The sequence below is a fragment of the Choloepus didactylus genome, chromosome 21 (genome assembly GCF_015220235.1).
Source record: "Choloepus didactylus isolate mChoDid1 chromosome 21, mChoDid1.pri, whole genome shotgun sequence".
Classification (NCBI taxonomy): Eukaryota; Metazoa; Chordata; class Mammalia; order Pilosa; family Megalonychidae; genus Choloepus; species Choloepus didactylus.
Genome location: NC_051327.1, coordinates 11,179,069 through 11,200,361, shown reverse-complemented (window position 1 = coordinate 11,200,361; position 21,293 = coordinate 11,179,069). Strand labels below are relative to the sequence as shown.

At 40.0% G+C, this 21,293-nt stretch overlaps 2 protein-coding genes across 4 annotated transcripts in view; one reads left to right on the top strand and one right to left on the bottom strand.

Moving 5' to 3' along the window:
- The window catches only part of LOC119517865 (S-adenosyl-L-methionine-dependent tRNA 4-demethylwyosine synthase TYW1), a 225,480-nt gene extending 219,723 nt beyond the window's left edge, over positions 1-5,757 (bottom strand). For 2 of the 3 annotated variants that reach the window (XM_037814927.1, XM_037814928.1), the window contains exons 1-3: positions 5,586-5,757; positions 4,643-4,773; positions 3,729-3,866 (exon numbers count right to left, since the gene is read on the bottom strand). In XM_037814927.1, the coding sequence (XP_037670855.1) occupies positions 3,729-3,866; positions 4,643-4,773; positions 5,586-5,589 (273 nt within the window). In that variant the 5' untranslated portion in view covers positions 5,590-5,757. Of the gene's footprint in view, positions 1-411; positions 471-3,728; positions 3,867-4,642; positions 4,774-5,585 lie in introns of those variants that run through there. The other variant, XM_037814929.1, reaches the window with a different exon arrangement.
- Positions 5,758-7,150: 1,393 nt separating this feature from the next.
- Positions 7,151-12,814, top strand: SBDS (SBDS ribosome maturation factor). The gene is made up of 5 exons (XM_037815244.1): positions 7,151-7,488; positions 8,145-8,274; positions 8,753-8,953; positions 10,466-10,630; positions 11,528-12,814. Exons 1-5 carry the CDS (start codon positions 7,361-7,363, stop codon positions 11,654-11,656), a joined length of 753 nt encoding a protein of 250 aa, XP_037671172.1. The 5' UTR covers positions 7,151-7,360; the 3' UTR covers positions 11,657-12,814.
- Positions 12,815-21,293: the final 8,479 nt, after the last annotated feature.

Genomic DNA, 21,293 nt, shown 5'->3' with positions numbered 1-21,293 from the left:
CTCTTCTCCAAACAAAATGAAACTAAAACTTCAAGTCCAGATGTTGGCACCCAGGAAAATGCCTTCCTCTCTTCTGCTTTGTAGTCTAACACTTACTCTCTACCTCCCAGGGCTAAAGCTAAGCCTGCCAGGCATCCCTTCATTTGTTGGGCATCTACTATGCCAGTCCCTTTTCTAGGCCATAGTGACGTAGCAGTGAACAAGATAGACACAGTCTCTGCCCTCAAGGAGCTTATATTCTAATTAAGAATAAACAGGAAAATGAGAAAATACACAGTATGTCAGGAGGTAATAAGTGCTATGGAGAAAATAAATTGGGGTAAAGGGGCTGAGTGCAGGATTTCGGTGGGGGGCAGTTGTTGTTTTCCCCAGGGTACGGGCCTCAAAGACGGAATAAGACTTGAACCAAACCTGAAGGAAATGAGGGAGCGATCCATGAGGCGATCCCAGGCAGCAGGAACATTTGAGTGCAAAGGCCTGAAGGAGGCAGCATGCTTGGCAAGGAGGTTAACAGACCTGGAAAAGTGGGGCCCAAGGAGATGGGGTAAGAGAGATAATGGACAATGGAGAGCTAGTGCATGGAGACCCTCTTTGCCACTGAGTCTTGGCATTTACCCTAAGGGCAAGCGGAGTCATTGCAGGGTTTTAAGCAGAAGGGTAACGTGATTTGACTTGAGTTTCTCAAAGAGTCACTGCAGTTGTTGAGTTGGGCATAAACTTAAGTGGAGGGAGGAGGGTAATCAGAGCTGAATCAAGACCAACAGTGCAACAACTACAGTAATCCAGGCAAAATAAGTGGTGGCTAAGACCAAGCTGGTAGCAGTGGAGGTGGCGAGAAGGGACTAGAATCTGGACTGAATTTGAAAGTAGAACAAACAGACTTTGCTGACAGAGTGGATGTAGGGTGTGAGAAAAAGAGAAGTCAAAGGTTTTTTGGACCTAGCAAATGGATGAAGGTACCTTTCAGTGAAATGGGAAAGCTTACAATGGAACAAGTTTGGGCAGAAAATTGGGAGTTCAGTTTTGGTCATTCTGATTTTGAGATGCCTACTAGACATCCAAATGAAGATGTAAGATAAGCAACTGGATATTAGAGTCTGGAGTTCAGGGCAATGTTTAGATTACAAACATAAATTTAGACTTCATCATCTAGGACAGGCATCATCTAACTAAAGCCCATGGGCCAAATCTGACCTTCTACTTGTTTTTATAAATAAAGTTTTATTGGAACACAGCCATGCCCATTCATTTACATATTGTCTAAGGCTGCTTTCACGCTACATCAGCAAAGTTGAGTAGCTGCAATAAGAACCACAAAACCTAAAATATTTACCATCTGGCCCTTTATATCAAGAATTTGCCAACTCATGAACTAATAAACAGAATTTAAAGCCCTTGGTAGTGAAGTAAGTATAAATAAAGACACAGTCCAAAAACCATGTCCTGAGATACACCTATGTTTAAAGATCAAGAATATAAAGAGAAACTTGCAAATGACAGAGGGAAGGACTGGTTTCAATAAAGTAGGAGAACCACGAGAACAGTGATATGAAAAGTAAATGAAGAATATATTTCAAGAAGAAAGGAGTGGTCATGCAGCTAAGAGGTCAAGTAAGACGAGGACTGAGAATTAATTAGCAACATGGAAGTCCCTGGGATCACGTGTGGGTGCATAAGCCTAACTGGAGTGGTTCAAGAAAAACAGGAGCAGAGAAATTAGAGAAAGCAAGTGCAGATAACACTTTCAAAGAGTTTTACTCTAAAAAAAGAGTGAAAAATTGCTGTGGAGTTGGAGGAGGATAGAGAGCCAAGAGGTAACATGACATGCCCTGTCCCACCCTGCACAGAGCACCCAGTGAGAACTCAGAGAAACGCAGTGGCAGAGAAAACCCACTCTAGCTACTCCATCCCCTTGTCCATGCATTGCCAAGAACATGATAAGAACCAACAGCAGGGAAAAGAATACCAGTAGAAGAAAAACCGGGAAAACCGATAGGGCAGGGAACAGAGATAGGAACACAAGAAGATGGATTCATAAATTATGAAGAAGATGCCATAAAAATTGAACGAAAAAAAAAGGTCTTTCTGCAGTTAAAAACAAAAAAGCTGAAGTAAAACATTCAAAAAAAGGTTCTGAATTGAAATCTAACAACCCAGAATGAAACAGAAAAGGCAACAAAAATGTATGAGAGAAAAGACACAAGACATAGAAGACCATCCAAGAGCTGCAACATCCAACTAACAGGAGTCCCGGAAAGAAAGAACACAGAAAATGGAAGGGAAAAAATTGACCAAGAAATATTAGAAACAATGCACATAAATTTTCAAAACAAAAGAGTCCAAGTGTAGTACGAGACTCAGTACAATAGCTAAAGTAAAATCCAAACTAGACGCCTTCTCATAAAATATCCACATACCAAGGAGAAAAAAAAAGATTCTAAAAGCTTCCATAAACACACACACACACAAAAATCACATCATCAACAAAGGAATAAGGGAACTAGCAAACAGCCTTCGTCAGCAGTACTACCTGCTAGAAGACAAAGGAGTGGCGCCTTAAAGGCTGTAAGGAGTTTTTAACCTAGCCACGTATGCCCAGTCAAATATGAATCAATCAAATGTGAAGTCAGAAGAAAGAAAATCTCAAATAGCTCAGCTTTAAGATGGAGAACAGCCATTTAACCCATTTCAACTACAAAGTCGGCAACAATAACATTAAGCCACTGAGATATGAGGAATGTTTGTGATAAATAAGTAATATAGGGAATTGACAGCTATTGTCCAAAGTTCATAGGTCTAGAAACGCAACACAAGCAGATTAGTTAAAGAAATAACCATCAGAGGAAGTAAACACAGAAATAGTTAAAAAGGTTTCTCTGGAGAGTACTTTTCATTATAAACCTTTTTACTTCTACATTTATCATCTACAAGTTTTAAAATTTTTTTCTGTTTTTTATTTAAAAACAAGAGAAAAGAGACTCTGAATAAGATCACTTATGAATAATATAAAAGGATTTTGTTTTGGCTGCTTGTGCAGTCTTTTGGCTTACTTCATTTCCCACCCCTGCTGCTTATGGCCGAACTTATTAAATAAGTGACCTTCAACTATGATATGGAGCAAAGTAACTGTACTCTTAATACTGAAAATAAAAAAAATAAAAAAATAAATTCTATGCAACATCCACAAGAGGGCAGTGAAAACCTCTTCTTAAATAGTGGTGGAATACAAAAGTAACAGACCCTAACTTTTTAAAATTCATTTTCATGTTAGCCTTACTTAAAATCTTTTCCTAGAAAGCACTAAATAGCTGTTACCTTCATAACAAAGGTGTAAACCTCTAGATACTATTATAGAATGAAAAGCTTCTTTCAGCTAGCCACCTGCAGCACACATCTGCTCTAAATAGTTACTTAATATCTAACTTTTAACACTATCAGAAATCAAAATACCTATCTTTAAATAGATGGGCCCATGCTGGACATCATCAGTGCTGCCACTCTCTTTTCACCACCCCTAGTCTGCAGAGGCATGATGGTAGCCACTAGATGTCACCAAAATGAGCTAGAATTCAACACAAGGGAAGAAACCCATCCACCGTACAAGAAAGGAAAAAGGGAAAAAAACGTTGAAAGATCAAATCAGTTCCCCGCAAAAGGATACTTTTTAAGGATTTTTAAAACCCAAGTCAGGAAACCCAAGGAAAAACATAATATAAAGTTCTTCTCACCTTTGCTGTACCAGTCTGAGAACCATAGAATATCTTCACTCCAGATACAAAGACTTCTTTCTTTTGAAGAGATATATAACCATTGGTCACTAAATCCTGAGTTGTTTTTGGAACAGATTTCTCCTGTGAGTTCTTGTCCTTGAAAATAAATGATTGCATATATTCTCCATCAATTCTAAAGCTTCCCCCAACTTTGACAGAAATGAGAATTAGGACAGATACTAACCCTGTTTATTTTTCTCTTAATCTTTCTGATTGTACTCCTCAAATATTAAACCATTGTATGTATAATTAGGTCCTTTATGACCCATATTTCTTAAGACTGTAAAAAGTCCCATTCCCGAAAGGATAAAACTATACACACTTTGATCCATAATGTGTTTTAGTGGAATAACTGTAGGAATTTATTCTCCTATCCTTAATTAACAGATAGGAAAGAGAGGACTACTACTCCTCCTCAAAGGTGCAAAACAGTTTGGGGCTTGTTTTTGTTTTTTAAACAAAAGTTGAATTTTTCATTACAAAATCTTCCCATATCTTAAGAATTAAACAACCACAACCCATCAAAGAAAAAGTAAATAACTTAGCCCATAACAACCTAGTTTCTAATAACAGTAAATTTTTAAGCTTTAGAACTGCAAATGATATTGTTAATAGTACAATTATAAAAAAGCACTTTCATGAATGGTAACAAATACAACACACTATTGCAAGGTGTTAATAATAGGGTGGTATATGGGAACTCTGTATTTTATGCATGATTTTTCTGTAAACCTACAACTTTTCTAATAAAAAAAAGTAAAAAAGAAAAAGTCTCAGAAACCAAAAACAAAAGTGGCTTAAAGTTGCTTTTAGCTTTTCTGTATTTTTCTGAAAATCTGTACTCTAAATTCTCCATAAATAACTCCACTTACCTGCTTCTTGATGACAATCTGGACACAAATCCAAAGGCTAATGCCAAAGGCAAAACCCACATATATGTAAAACCTGTTTATCCATAATGATATTAAAGGTGAGGAGAAGTCCCATGTATTCAAAGAAGAATCTAAATTTAAAATGAAACATACATAGAAATTTGTTTAAAGCTATGTATGAAAAGATGTTCACTGCTATTTTAAAATAAATGACACAATTTTGTTAAAAGTTATATACACAGTAATTAAAAAAAAAAATTCATACTCATCCACCTAAGAAACCTACAGAAAACCAAATCCAGTTGGTAACGTGATAAAATGATAACGATGATAACTCAAAAAAAAAAAAAAAGTATAAAAATCGTACCTTCATTTAGACAAATGCATTCAGAAGAGAGAAGGGAACATAAAATGAAAATACTTAAGAATTATGAGTTAATTTTGCTTTGTTACGCTTGCAAATTAAGAAAAGCTTAATAGTAGTAAAAGTACTGCCTTTTTCCTAATTTTATTTTTTAAGACCCATGGCTAATTTGTGAAATAATTGATCTCACGCCTCTTTCTGAAGGGGAGATACCCTCGAATCTGGAAGCAATTAATTTCAAAAGGCGAAGCCTGAAATTAAAGCTTTACAAGTGCTCCTCCACTCTGGAAAGAAGGGAACGTCCCAACACATGTGGGTAGACTAGGTGGGGGGAAGGGGGAGTTTTCTCTGCCTTTTATTTGGGGTTAGAAGCCTACTTTCCTTCTAAACTCATTCACTAGCCTTAAAAGGCAAAAGCCAGGTCAGTCTCCCCTCTCCTCAGCGGCGCTTGTCCCGAGCTGCCAAGGGTAACAATCTGAAGGAAGGAGCCCGAGGACTACACTCCTCCGGAAAAAGGGTCTCAGAAACACGGTTTCCTTCTCTCCCGCCCCACGACCCTTGCCCGCGGGGGACCCTTACCCATGCTCCTCAGATCCCGGGCCCTGCGGCCAGACCGGAGACTGGGACCTTGGTCCTGGAGAGCCTGGGGGCCGGCCTGGGTACGGGTAGCTAACACTGGCTACCTCGCAGCATTAGCTGCACCACCAGAGCCCACGGAGCTGGGGGCAGCCATGCCACTCGCGGGCAGAGAAGCCGGAGAGCTGGCGGCCCCCACCCGATTGGCTTAGAACGGGAAGGGGCGGGCTCGGAGGGAAGCACAGCTCAGAGCTCCGGGCTGTTGGGAGCGCCGGGTGGCCGGGCGGCCGCGGTGCTGTTGAAAGGATCGGGACTGGGGTCTTCCAGAAATGAGTGGCAAGGGGGAAAAAGTGGGGGTGACGGATTAAAAAAAGACTTAAGGGAGTCATCAACCAAATGCAATGTATGGGCTTCTTTGGATCCCAATTAGAACAAGCTGACTGTTAAAAGACACTCTTGAGGGGAAATTTGATTACGGGCTGGCTATTAGATGATGTTAAAGAGTTAAAGTTAATTTTTTGGGGTACATTTTGAAGTGTTTTAAGGCTGAAACCATATCGTATGCTTTAAAATGCTCCTGCTCCAGCAAAAGTAAGAGAGGGGCTCTCTAGCTAAGCCACCTTGGCCGGTGAACTCACTGCCCTCCCCACTACGTGGGACCCGACTCCCAGGGGTGTAAATCTCCCTGGCAACACAAGATATGACTCCCTGGGATGAGCCTGAACCCGGCATCGTGGGATTGAGAATATCTTGACCAAAAGGGGGATGCAAAATGAAATGAAGAGAAGCTTCCGTAGCTGAGAGATTCCAAATGGAGTCTAGAGGTCACTCTGGTGGGCATTCTTATGCACTAGATAGATAACCGTCTTTAAGTTTTAATGTATTGGAACAGCTAGAAGTAAATACCTGAAACTACCAAACTCCAAACCGGTAGTCTTGACTCTTGAAGATGATTGTATAACAAGGTAGCTTATAATGGGTGACAGTGTGATTGTGAAAACCCTGTGGATCACACTCCCTTTATCCGGTGTATGGACGGATGAGTAGAAAAACGGGGCAAAAACTAAATGAAAAATAGGGTAGGATGGGGGGGTATGATTTGGGTGTTCTTTTTTAGTTTTATTTTTTATTCTTATTCTGATTCTTTCTGGAGATTGAGGTGATGAATGCACAACTGTATGATGGTACTGTGAACAGTTGATTGTACACCATGGATGACTGTATGGTATGTGCATATTTCTCAATAAAACTGAATTTTTTTAAAAAAGTGAGAGGGGGAAACAAAACAAGAAACGGGGTGATGGGTATATGGAGATTTGTTACATTTTTTTATGTTATAATTTTTCCAAAATGAAAGGTTAGAGTGGGTGTGACCCCTGAATTCCACGGAACTATGCAGCGCGGGCGCTCAGTTTCCACCCGGCCACTAAACCTCGGCGCAACCTGCCTGGCGGAACTCTGGCCCATTGGCGAAACTAACACTTCAATGAAGAGCGCCTCTCTTTTCGGCAGGGAACAATGTCGTAAAATCCACAGAGCGTAAGCGTTGCTGCTCACTTTCCTCGTCCTACTGCGCTACCATCAGACGCTTGCGCAGTAAGTCAGTCGGGTGCATTGTGGCCGCCGCCCTGGCGGAGTTCATAGGGGCGGCGCGCGCTCTGAGGTCGTTGTTACGCCGCGCTCCGCCGGGTCGTTGCGCCGCAGCGCCGGTGGCCTTCAGGCCAGGTCGGCGCGGGTCTGCTCAGCTTCGCTGGACCAGAGGTCTGTGAGCCGCCGCCATGTCAATCTTCACCCCCACCAACCAGATCCGCCTAACCAATGTGGCCGTGGTTCGGATGAAGCGCGCCGGGAAGCGCTTCGAAATCGCCTGCTACAAAAACAAGGTCGTCGGCTGGCGGAGCGGCGTGTGAGTGACCCTTTTCCTCCGGGCCTGCCTCTGGTCAAATCGAGTGAAAGGGCCACGGAGGGGTTTTGTCCGGGAGAGAAAAGGGAAAACTCATTCCTGCCGTGAGCAGTTATGGTTCTTCCCGAGCTTGGCATCTAAGCCGGGGGTCCCTTTTTTTGTTTGGTTGGTTTGGATTGGGTTTCGTTTTATTTGTTTGTTTGTTTGTTTGTTTTTTTGGTGTCATAAAACCTACAAACAGGAAACCCCATTATTATGCTCCTCTTGCCAGAGTAATGACAAAAGCTAGAAGCCTAGATTTCGAATACTGTTACTTCCATAGTTAGAGTGCCTGTGTTGTCGCAGATCGCCCTCCCCCAGGAGTTTCTCCAAAGTGTGCAGTGTCGTCAGTGCTGCCACCTAGGGTTGGGTATTCCGTGACAGCAGCCCGACCTCCCCTTCCCTCGCCCCGCCCCCGTTTCATAGGACATTTTTCTCGGATGAGTAAAGGCGAATACAGACATGGTTCTGAATTCTGAAACTGTTGCCTCGGCACTTAAGGTCACTGAGGAGTGTTTGTCGTGTCTTGCTATTTATATCGTGGCCGTTTTAAATTTAAATAATTAATTCCCATGTTTCAAGTGTTATTTACTTAGGACTTTCTCTTCTACCCTCACAAGGGAAAAAGACCTTGATGAAGTTCTGCAGACCCACTCAGTGTTTGTAAATGTTTCTAAAGGTCAAGTTGCAAAGAAGGAAGATCTCATCAGTGCGTTTGGAACAGATGACCAAACTGAAATCTGTAAGCAGGTAGGTTCTGCCTCATCCATATATAGTTAAAGAACTTATAGGTATGTTAAGCTTTAAAGTATTTTTTGTGTGTGTGCAAACACACATTAAGGTGAACTGTGTTTTATTTAATTTTAATAATTCAGGACATGGGGTACTTCCTTTCAAAGCCTCTGGGAACTAAGTATTCTACTAAATCACCTTATTTTGTCCATTTCCTTTTTTTAAAAATGTACTATGCCTGAAAATAGAACTTCTTTTCAAGTATTTCATCTTTTAGTCCCTTTGCTAAGATTGCCTTTTCCTCCACACTATGCTAAATAAGAGATTTTGGGACACATGATAATCCTTTGGGCAATGCTAAAATCATTACCTATATATCAGTAACTGGAGAAGATGAAATTTAGTTTTCTCCCCAGGCATTAATTCTTGTGGTTGGTTAGAAAATAATGTGTAATAGAGAAAGACTGGTGTTCTTAAATCTGTTGGGTTTTTGTAGATTTTGACTAAAGGAGAGGTTCAAGTATCAGATAAAGAACGGCACACGCAGCTGGAGCAGATGTTTAGGGACATTGCAACAATCGTAGCAGACAAATGTGTGAATCCTGAAACAAAGAGACCATACACTGTTATCCTTATTGAGAGAGCCATGAAGGATATCCACTATTCAGTCAAACCCAACAAAAGTACAAAACAGCAGGTGAGTGGTTTTTTTGTTTTTTTTTTAGATGCAATTTTATTGAGATATATTCACGTACCATATAGTCCATCCAAAGTGTACAGTCAGTGGCTCACCGTATCATCACAGAGTTGTGTATTCATCACCACAGTCAATTTTAGTACATTTTCATTATTCCAAAAAAGAAAACCCAAAACATCCCATACTTCTTATCCCCCCCCATTATTAACTCCTAGTATTGATGAAAGAATATTAAGGTATTACTAATAACTATAGTCCATAGTTTGTAATGGGTACATTTTTTCAGGTGAGTGTTTTTAAGTTTATCCAGGGAAATCCATTTTCCCTGAAGAAATCATTAGAGAAGATAATGTTAAATTTTTAAAGAAACACATATACATAGGACACTCATCTTCCTATTCTTGCCAGACTTTTAAGGATAAATCTTGGATTTTTAAAGCATCATTCTAACTCCATTTTTAAAATATCATAATTCACAGACCACCAAAGTCATCCTTTTAAATTGTAAGTTCAGTAGGTTTTATACAGATTTGAACAATCATCAGCACTATCTCACTTTAGAACATTTTCATCACTCTGAAAACGAACCCCATACACATTAGCAGTCACTCACACTTTCCCACCCTTACCCCCAGTGCTAAGTAACCAATAATCTACTTTCTGTCTCTGGATTTTTCTATTCTGGACATTTCATAAAATGGAATCATGCAATATGCGACCATTTGTATCTGGCTCCCTTCATTTAGCATAGTGTTTTCAAGGTTCATCTATGTTTAGTATATATCAGCACTTCATTCCTTTTTATAGCTGAAAAATATTTTGATGTGTGGTTATACAATTTTTTGTTATCTATTGGTTGATGGGCATATGGGTCATTTCCACGTTTTAGCCATTGTGAATAATGCTGCTACGAAAGGTGTACAAGTTTTCACGTAGACATAGATTTTCATTTTTCTGGGTTATTTACCTAAGACTGAAATTGCTGGGTCATGTGGTATGTTTAACTTGTCAAGGAATTGCCAGGCTGTTTTCCAAAATGGCTGCACTTTTTCACATTCCAGCGATGTATGAGTTCCAATTTCTCCACATTCTCATCCATTTTTTGATTATAGCCATCCAAGTGGGTGTGATGTGGTATCTTTGTGGTTTTGATTTGCATTTCTCTGATGGCTAATGATGTTGAGCATCTCCATGTGCTTATTGGCCAAATGTCTAGTCAGATCCTTTGCCCATTTTTTAATTGGATTGTCTTTTTATTATTGAATTTTAAGAGTTCCCTATATTTCTGGACACTGGCTGCTTATCAGATATATGATTTGCATATGTTTTCTCCTATTCTTTGGACTGTCTTTTCACTTTCTCGATAGTGTTTTTTTTTTAAGCACAAAAGTTTTTAATTTCAGTGAATCCCAATTTCATCAACTTGGAAACTGATTTGTTTTGAATGCCTTAAGAAATGACATAGCAAAAGAAGTGAAGAAATTGCAGATGTTTTCAATTTTGTCTTCCTAGGCTTTGGAAGTGATAAAACAGTTAAAAGAGAAAATGAAGATAGAACGTGCTCACATGAGACTTCGATTCATTCTTCCAGTGAATGAAGGGAAGAAGCTGAAAGAAAAGCTCAAGCCATTGATCAAGGTTATAGAAAGTGAAGACTACAGTCAACAGTTAGAAATTGTAAGATTAAATTATTTTCATTTCTTTGTCTCCATGTTACTAAAATAGTTTATCTAGTCATAAGTGTAACAAACATTTGGTGGGTGTGAACAAAGAAATAAAGATATTCCCAGAAACATCTTTCCTGGGAGTAAGTTAAAATAGCAAGATCTAAGTAGAACTAAATTGTAGTTAAGCACACGTGTGATTTTTTGTTTTGTTTTGTTTTGTTTTGTTTTGTTTTAGTTAAATTATTTGGGATAAAATTATGCTGGTTGTGTTCATTTTAAAGGAAAGGATATATTTTACAGCGAGTCTTCTGTCATGGGGTAAATAGAAATAAGACTAAAAATTAATCAGCCCAGTTTGCTACAGAACATTTAAAGAAGCAGCAAAAGCTTCATGTCTTTGTCTTGACCCCACAACTTCAGACAGCCTGTAAATTCAGCTGTCTGAGAATTCATGTCTTCCAGGTTTTGCAGCTTCTTCAGCAAATAAATGACTGTAGAAGACTGTTGAGTGTCACTGAGTGTCTACCCTAGACGGGAATCAACCCATCTAATACTCCTTGGAAGTCCTAAAATCTTCAGAACTTTTACAGATGGTTTGTAAATAAACCTTCAAACCTCTCTTTCTCCTTCAAATGAAGTCCTAAATTTTGGTACAAAAAAGAACTGTAGTCTTCTAGTCTAGTCCCCTCATTTTACAGGTGAGGAATCTGGGTGAGTCTTTCAGTACAGAGGGTGATGCCTCCTTATAGGGCCTGTGTGAAAACGTAAGGGCAGAGGCAGGGAATTACAGAAGTACAGACATTTTGAAGCCATTGTGTGTTTATCTTAAAGGAAGTTACAGCTGCATTTATTCAATTGTATTGTCTTCGTGTGGTAAACAGTGATGTTAAATGTTTCAATGTTTCAGGTATGTCTGATTGACCCAGGCTGCTTCAGAGAAATTGATGAGCTAATTAAAAAGGAGACAAAAGGCAAAGGTTCCTTGGAAGTACTCAATTTGAAAGATGTGGAGGAAGGAGATGAGAAATTTGAATGACATTCATCAGTGTCTTCAGCTATAAAGCACAAAAGTGTTTTCATTTCCCATGGTACTGTTTCCTTTCTGTGGCCCGCCAAATACTTGTTCAAACTGTTTGACATTTTCCATCTCTGGGTTAAACATCTACACAAGAAGACTTTCCTACATCAGTTTAATAATGTGGGATTAATTTAGTTTTAATTATAAATTGGGGTGTTAGGGTAAAATGAAAAATCCAAGATACGTAATCCAGACTGACATTCTGCTGTTTCATAACCTTTATTTGAGGCAACTCTTGTGGATGTATAAAGTCAACAGGTTTGCACATTACAGTAAGTAATATTTGGGGGATATGTCTGTGTGACAAGGGAGCATTTGCTGGGAGAAAAAGCATAATGTATTATTTCTGCTCAATGAAATGTGTATATAGGGTTAACTGTATTGTAGCCTAATATAAAAGTTTGAATGAAGACTTCCTGATTATCTGAAAAATAGATATATGGTAACAGTACAGGACTTAAATAATTTTCATTGAACATGCTGCCATGACTTAGATTATTCTTGGTAAAAATAAAGTCATTCTAATTCTTAAAATTTATAATATATATTAAAATAGCTAAAACTATATGTAATAAATAAAACCACTCTTATTTTTGTTCAACTATGGCTTGTGTGTCTAGACAGCTTCCTAATAACTCCCTTTCTTTTCTCTGTCTTTTGTCTAATAGGGTTGGGAAGTTGTTAGGAGGAATAAATAAATCAGCAGTATGCAGATTGTTTAGTACAGGGCCTGTTCTGAGATAAACGCCTGATAAATCTTAGCTAATATTATTTGGGATTTAATTGAATATAACTTTTTAGCATTTGAACACTAATATGGACAAGATGCAAGTTTTTAAAAATCTTCTTATCCTCAAAAGAGATATATTCTAGAAGGTAAATTATGGTTTCACTCAAAATAAATGGACAGAAGTATTTTGTGGTCAGAAATTTTTATTTTAACTGAAAACAAATAGTTCTTGGCTTGAAGAGGTCCTGACTGGGTTTAAGGCAAGGGCAGCATGAGAACTCTCACCCACCCGATTCCTTTTTAAAGTCCTCTGAACTCTCTTTTGTGCATCATGCTTCTTAAACACCCAGAATTTACTGCTAATAAAAGTTCTTGGAAATGTCCCATTCATTTTTTAATAACTACTATTTAAATTTCAGAGTCAAAACTTTTTCGTTGGTGTTAAAAGAAATATTTCTGTTTGATAACGTGGAAATGCATGCTTTTCTGTTCACACTGAAATTGAACTACTCTTGATGCAGTCCTTAAGATGACCACTCACTGGTTCAGTTTCCAAACTTGAAGTCCTAAGAAATGATTTTAACTGATGAAGTTTAAATTTTAATTATTTCCAGCTGAAATAGTTGACATGATGTTTCAGGTTGAAAGTCATATTTATTAAATATCAGTAGGAAAAGATACACAGTTAGTACATACAATTATTGACTTAAGATTTTCTGATTCTGATTATTTGTGTCCTAAAATGCTGGAACTTCAAGAAGTATCAAATGTAGATCACATCTGAGTCATGCTTCTGAACCTATTAAAAAAAAAATTCACCTTAACATTAATCTTATGACTCAAAGTAGATAAAGTTTTGGCTCATGATTATCTTAATAGTGCCACCTCTACAACGGATTGTTTTATGGATTTGTTTATTTTGCTTTTTCATTGCAAGCTGATCATATTCAAATCTGGTCAGAAGGAAGTCTCCGAAAACACTCTTCCATCTGCACAGCTCTTTTCTGTGAAACTTCCCTAGTACACACATACCCACACAGAATCATTTCCCCTGCCAGTTTGAAACTCCGTCATAGGCCCCCGTTCATTCTATGTTGCATTACAGAGAGCTGTTTAAATATGTCTGGGCTAGATTCTGAGCTCCTTAAATACAGGGGATTTTCACACTTGTGTATCACACCATGCTTTGGACTTGTAGATGTGGAATAAATGTCTTAACGAGGGCCTGTGCCATCAGAAGAGAATGGCTGATGGAAAAAACTTACTGGATAATGGGTTTTTCAAAATCCATCATTAAAGTTGGAATAGAACTTTTGGGAGCTAAGGCAAAGCTTCACACCCTCCAAACTGTACCACTTGGGAGTTTCTGTTCTTCACAGATTCCCCCAGCACTCAGGGCAATTGCTTCTGGCTATAAGCACCCTCTCAGATTTGCCCTTGTATGTCATACCTGCATCCTTTTCTGTACAATTTGGGCTATAGTGAGAAAACGGAACAGCACTAACCTAAGCAATAACCACACATGTGATTTTAACCCGCACCTTCCCTCAAGCTCACATCACAAAATCCCTGTAATTTGGGTGGTAATGAGATTCTTTATTACCTTTATAGTTTTTTGTGTGCCTGCTCTTGCATTATTGGAATTTGAGGTACTGATTATTTGAAAATGCTTTTCTCCTTCTGCACAGCGGAGGTTGTGGCCACCGGGTTGCCAATAACAGCATTTAATGGCTGAGATGACAAAGGCCATTGATTTTCATCCTGATTTTCATTTCCACGGGTATTTATCCACATTGATACCTTCAAAATTAAAAGATTCCAAATATAATTTGTTTTCATAGCGTCAACATTTCTTATGAGCTATGAGGATAGTGCTGAACTAATCTCACCTTGGACACTCAAGCCTCTCAGGGAGGAATTCACAACACTGAGCACACGTAGTTGAATTTTGCCCAGCACCCATTCCAGACTCCCCAGGAAGTGTCCTGTTTCACCAAATTGAAGACCATTCCTAATTAAATCTCTACAGATTTTCAGTTTTCCCCTGGCAGCAAGTGGAGGTAGAAGGGCTGTAGAATTGAAGAAGGCAGAGTCATTTTTACTGCAAAAGAGTGGGTTCTGTCTCCTGCCTGTGATGCCCCTCAGATCTTGAGATTTTTCTCCCTGGTGAGCCACATGAATGTCAAAAGATTCGTAAGTAGCACTGTTTGTATGGGAGAAAAGCAGAGTTTTCCAATGCAGCTGCACTTGACCAAAAAAAAAAGTTGCCACAAGCTTATTTCTTCCTCTCATGAGGAGACAGAAAGGACCAAGACTAGGAATATCTCATACTTATTTAAGATAAGTTTGTGGATTTAAAGTTAAAAGCTTGCAGATTATAGAAAGATTGTGAACATATACTGCCATGGCAGGGAATACTAACAAAGAAAGAAAGCATATCTTCTTAATGAAATTTGTGTATAGAGATCATTGTAAAGTTGAATGATACCTGCCTAATTCTCTGAGTTAGTGGTGATTGAGACTCCAATAATTTTAGTAAACATACTATCATAATTAAGGTGTTTCCTCATAGTATAAAATACTATTTAAAAAGAACTTATTGGGTTATTTGTAGAGGCCCCACCCCAATTAAGATAGCAGAGTGAGAAATTCCAGGGCTCTGTCCCTGACACAGAAGCTTTGAACAACCAGTAAGAACTGACAGAAACACCTTTCTCAAAGCTTCACTTAAAGGATTACAGTAACAGGGCAAATCAAGAAAAAGGTGGGCTTGTAGTGAGGTCAAAGATGGCAACATTAAGAGAGCTACCGAAAACCTCCCCCCAAAGATTCAGAAAAAAAAAAAAAAAAGATAAATCTCATATATTCAGAACTCAGGAGGACAGTAAAGACTAGAGAAGGATCTTACAAACATGAATCAAAGAAAGAAAAATATCAGGTAGAAACTTCTGTCCCAGACTGGCCAGTCCTCTACCCTCCCACTTAACTCGGTCCCATTGCAGCTTGGGAAGTTCCCAGAGGCAGCAGCTGGGATCCCTCCCACCTCCCACCAGGGACACAGACTATAAAATCTCACAGCAGTGAAACAGATCCCCATCTACATCCAGACACAGAGACCCAAGCCCACAGGGACTCACAGCAGGACTTAAGCCATGGGGGAGGGCGGAATACAAAAGCGCAGAAAGGAAGGGCTTCCAAAATGGAGGATCAGGGAGGGAAATGTGAAGTATTCCCAAAAAGCAAATTGCCAAGCAGAAACTACCCAAATCAACTGTTGGGGACCCAAAAGATGGGAGGACATCTCAAGGCCCAGGGCAGTGATGGATGGAGAGTGAGAAAACATACAAAGACTGTGTTTCCAGCTGTGGGTCCTGGTGCCCATTGCCCACCCTCGAGAGAAGCAGTAGCAGGAGGCCCAATCCTTGCCTGAAGGGTGGCTGCAGATTAGGGTGGTTGTGGGACTCTTCCACCCCAAGTACAGTGGGGGACACAGCCCCACACTGAGCCAGATATTGGTCAGTGAAGTGAGGGCACAGGAACTCGCAGTTTCAGCCCCACCCTCTCAGACTCTTCAGACTCCAGGAGGTAACAGCTTCTGAGGACAATTACATAACCAAAGAGTGCCATCTGCTGGGCATGCCAGAAAGTGCAGGGCTTTTTAGAGCCTCTCCAGACTCTATTCCAGGCCCAGTGGAGCTAATGTACACCCCCTGCATGGATACACTGTGCTGTTTTGGCTGAGAAATACTGATGACCCACCCATCAAAGCAGTGTCCTAATATAAACCCAGGCAACAACTAAATCCTAGAAAAGAGAAACAAACCTTCACAATAGACCCATCTGGATAATCAGATGACCAGATATCAGCAAAAAATCACAAGGCACACTAAAACCTAAGAAAAAATGGCCCCGCCAAAGGAACAAATCAAAAAGTTGGAGGAGACAGAATCTGGAACAACTAATCAAAGATGTTCAAACAAATCTCCTGAATCAATTCAAAGAAATTAAGGAAGGTGTGTATAAAGAAATAAAGGATATTAGAAGACACTTAGCATAGAGAAGAATTTGAAAGAATACATAGAAAAAATAACAGACATTAGGGAAATAAAATACACTATAAATGAAATTTAAAACATACTGGAGACACATAACAGATGTGAAGAGGCAGAAGAAAGAATCTTCAAGCTAGAAGACAGAGCAACCAAATTCAAACAGACAAAAAACAACTGGAGGAAAAAAAAGGAAAAATTTGAGCAGTCTCAGGGAATTGATTGACAACACAAAGCACACAAACATATGCATCATGGATGTCCCAGAAGGAGAAGAGAAGGGAAAGGGGCCAGGAAGAATATTCAAAGAAATAGTGGCTGAAATTTTCCCAACCCTTACAAAAGCTTTTAACATAAATATTCAAATCTAAGAAGTCCAATATACTCCAAACAGAATAAATCTGAATAGACCCACTTCAAAACACATACTAATCAGACTGCCAAATTCCAGAAGAGAAGGAAAAAATTCTGAAAGCAGCAAGAGAAAAGTGATTCACCACATACAAGGGAAGCCAAGTAAGACTAAGTGCTGATTTCTCAATCGACACCATGGAGGCAAGAAGGCAGTGGTACAATATATTTAAGATTCTGAAAGAGAAAAATTGCCAACCAAGAATTCTCTATCCAGCAAAGCTCTCCTTCAAAAATGAGGGGCACAGGATGAATCTGAACCTGGCATCGTGGTATTGAGAACATCTTCTTGACCAAAAGGGGGATGCAAAATGAAATGAATGAAGTTTCACTGGCTGAGAGATTTCAAATGGAGTTGAGAGGTTACTCTGGTGGGCATTCTTAAGCACTATATAGATAACCCTTCTTAGGTTTTAATGTTTTGGAATAGATAGAAGTAAATACCTGAAATTATCAAACTCCAACCCAGTAGCCTTGACTCTTGAAGACAACTGTATAACAATGTAGCTTACAAGGGGTGACAGTGGGATTGCAAACATCTTGTGGATCGCACTCCCTTTATCCAGTGTTTGGATGGATGAGTAGAAAAATGGGGACAAAAACTAAATGAAAAATAGGGTGGGATGTTCTATTTTGCTTGTATTTTTTATTCTTATTCTTTCTGGTGTAAAGAAAACATTCAAAAATAAATTGGGGTGATGAATGCACAACTATATGAAGGTACTGTGAACGATTGTACACCATGGATGATTGTATGGTATGTGACTATATCTCAATAAAACTGAATTTAATAAAAAAAAAATGAGGGAGCAGAGTACTAACTTCCATCTTTTCCAGCCAGCCGCCACCAAGGAAGCATAACTCCTGTAAGTAAGTCCTATTAAACTCATGTCTGACTCCATGCCTGGCATATTCCTGGTCCTAAGACTAAGCTGGGTTGTGACAATTGGTGAGCACAGCCAGGGGAATCGAAGGGCCTCTGGCCATAGCAGGCATGAATTCTACAGGAAGGAAGAATCCACTGGGGGGAATCCCAAATTGTCCCATATCGTCCATGTGGGAGGGGTGGCTGCCCTTCTGGGTGAATGGGGACCACTGCCAGAATATGGGGAAACCCTGAAAACTCTGGCAGGGTGGCTAAGTGTTTTGCAACAGATAGCATGCCATTTGGAAGAGAAAATAAAACTAGAGAGAGAGAGATGCACCTTGCCCAGGCTGAAATGAAGGACTCTCTGACTGATCACTTACTCCGAGTAGACAATCAGCTAGATACTCTAGCATACAGATATTCATGAGTCAAAGGCTGTAAGTTATCTCATGCTGGAATCCAGAGAAATTTTAGCTACCCTGGGATAGGACCCCAAAGTGTGGAACCCCATAGACTCCTCCCTGGAGGAGAAAGAATGGGAAACCTTTGACTGAATTTTTTTAAATTGGAAAGATTTTAGTTATGAGCCTATGAGAAAAACATTTATTTCCATAACGCAATCTGGCCTTGATATGCTTTAAAATCAGGAGAGAAATGGCTCTATGGAAAGAACATGGTATTATAATTAAAATTGTTCTGAAAAGGATAGAAATGGGATGAAATGATGTATATTCAATCCTGTATTTGCCACTCTCAAAAATATTTTTGTATTTCTGCTTCTTGTGACTAACTTTCTATTTGTGTTTTGTCGCCTGTTCAATGTTTTGTTGTCTTGGTCTACCTGTTTAAGGTATATTCTTATACCTCTGGATGGTAATAATGAAATAACAAAAATTCTTAAAGAGCTGTATTTGAATTGCTTTAAAATACACACACACACACACACACACACACACACACACACACACACACACACATACACGTATTTCTGGAGTCCCAAAAGAAAAAAAAAAAAAAAGCCCTCTGTATTAGTTTGAATGTATTATGTCCCCTGCCCATTATCTTTGATGCAATCTTGTGTGGGAAGAAGTATTAGTGTTGATTAGATTGTAATTCTTTGATTGACTGTTTCCATGGAGATATGACCCACCCAATTGTAGGTGATAACTCTGATTAGATAATTTCCATGGAGGTGTGGCCCTGCCCATTCAGCATGGGCCTTGATTAGTTTACTAGAGCACTATATAAAGCTCAAACAGAAGGAGCAAGCTTGCTACAGCCAAGAGGGACACTTTGAAGAATGCATAGGAGCTAAGAGAGGAGCTGCAGATGAGATAGTTTGAAGACAGCCACTGAAAGCAGACTTTTGCTACAGAGAGACTAAGAAAGGACAAACACCCCAAGAGCAACTGAGAGTGACATTTTGAAGAGGAGCTGCAGGCTGGAGGGGAACATCCGGGGAGAAAGCCATTTTGAAACCAGAACTTGGAGCAGATGCCAGCCATGTGCCTTCCCAGCTAGCAGAGGTTTTCCAGAATGCCATTGGCCATCCTCCAGTGAAGGTACCCAGTTGTTGATGTGTTACCCTTGGACATTTTATGGCCTTAAGACTGTAACTGTGTAACCAAATAAACCCCTTTTATAAAAGCCAATCCATCTCTGGTGTTTTGCATTCCAGCAGCATTAGCAAACTAGAACACCCTCTTTGCAGCAGAGTTCAAAGCTTTAGTTCTGTAATTACTGTAAACAAACCTGGACATTGAAAAGAAACTGTCCCTGGAATTTCCCTAAGGCAGCAGAAATCTGCCAGAGGGCTGCTTCTGGAAAAGGCAAAGACCTTTCCCAATAGTCCGAATCACAGCTTTAAGTGAAATAGATCTAATAATTGGAAAAAATTAAAAGTAGGATATAGGAACTCCCAAATCCCACTGCCCTGATTTTAAAACTTTTAAATTCAAGTTCAACAAGATAAGCCTCTTTCTTTTTGTCTCACCTATCTGTACCCCCAACCCCCAAGGCCTAAGCACTTAAGGCAGCTATGGGGTTTTCTTTGTTTTGTTTTGTTTTGTTTTAACCAGGCCTGGCAATTTAAAATGGTAGGAATAGAAAAAATGCTACATAATAGGCCATGTTTGTTCAATATCATTTTATATTGGATTTTGCTAACACTTTTTTTGAGTATCTCCCTAGGAAAACCAAGCTAGCCTGCATTTGTCTTCTCCTGGGCAGGCCCACAATGGACTTCATAGCCTGACCATCTGCCATGGTCTCATGGCAATGGACTTGGTCAAGTGGAAAAGTCCCATAAGTGTAATTCTATTTCACTAACCAATAACTCTCTTTTAGGTGCAATGTCTCCCTGCACCGCAAATGCCAAAGCAACTAATGGCTTTCTTGGGGTGGTTGTGGGATTGGAGACCTTTATTCCTCATTTAGCCCAAATGTTAAAACCTTTGTATGCCTTGACTAGGAAAGGCCATCCCTGGGAATGGAACACCTCCCAATAGGCTGCATTTAAAAAGGCAAAAAGGGCATTAGCACAGGCACAAGCACTGGGGGCGGAGATCCAGACCTGCCCTGTGCATTGGATGTAGCCAGTACTAATAATGGCTTTGGGTGGGGTCTGTGGCAGAGGTAAAATTCTAAATGAATGCCCCTTGGCTTTCATTACCATCATGGAAAGGAGCAGAACTGAAATACAGCCCCCTAAAAAAAAGCAATTGTGTGCTGCATATAATGCCTTATTGCAAGTGGAGGGACTGCACAAATATGCCCAGTCACCTTAAAATTGACCATCCCTATTCAGGGGTGGATTACTGACACAACCTCTAAGCCACGCTCTGGCAGTGCCCAGCTGAGCACACAGGCCAGGTAAAGAGCCTACCTGCTACATCACAGCGTTTGCACTACCAGCCCTCTGAATGCAGAAATGCAGGAGATTCTTGGACCAGTGTCCTATATAGAGGATTCAACAGCTAAAGCTGCTGCACCTGAGGTAGTGGTTGAAATGACAAGAATTGTGGAAAGACATCTGGGACACCCACCAACGTCGAAAGGTAACCATGGCCAGCAGCTAGTGGACATCACCGAAGAGTACCCTTCCTGCTCCCTGCATCAACCACATAAGCTGCCACACCAGATGGGATATGTGGACTACATCAGTCCCCTTCTGTTTTTGAGGTATGCTTTCACTGCCATGAACACGGCTACAGAACTTTTGTTGGCTTTCCCGGTGGGGAAGGCGAACCAGTGGCCACCATCAGCTGTTCAGAAAGGGTGTGCGCTCTGTGTGGCACACCTATGCAAATAGACAGCGATTGGGGAGCCCCTTCACTGAACAAACGATCCAAGCATGAACTATGGACTATAAAATCTCTACAACAAAAGGTTTTATCAGGCCCTAACCTGTCTGAACACCACACCCAGAGCTGCAGCCCCAGCTCCTACTGAAATGCTAACAGTGGGAGTGTGCTAGTTTGGATGTATCATGTCCTGCAAAAAGCTGTATTCTTTAATGCAATCTTGTGGGGGCAGACG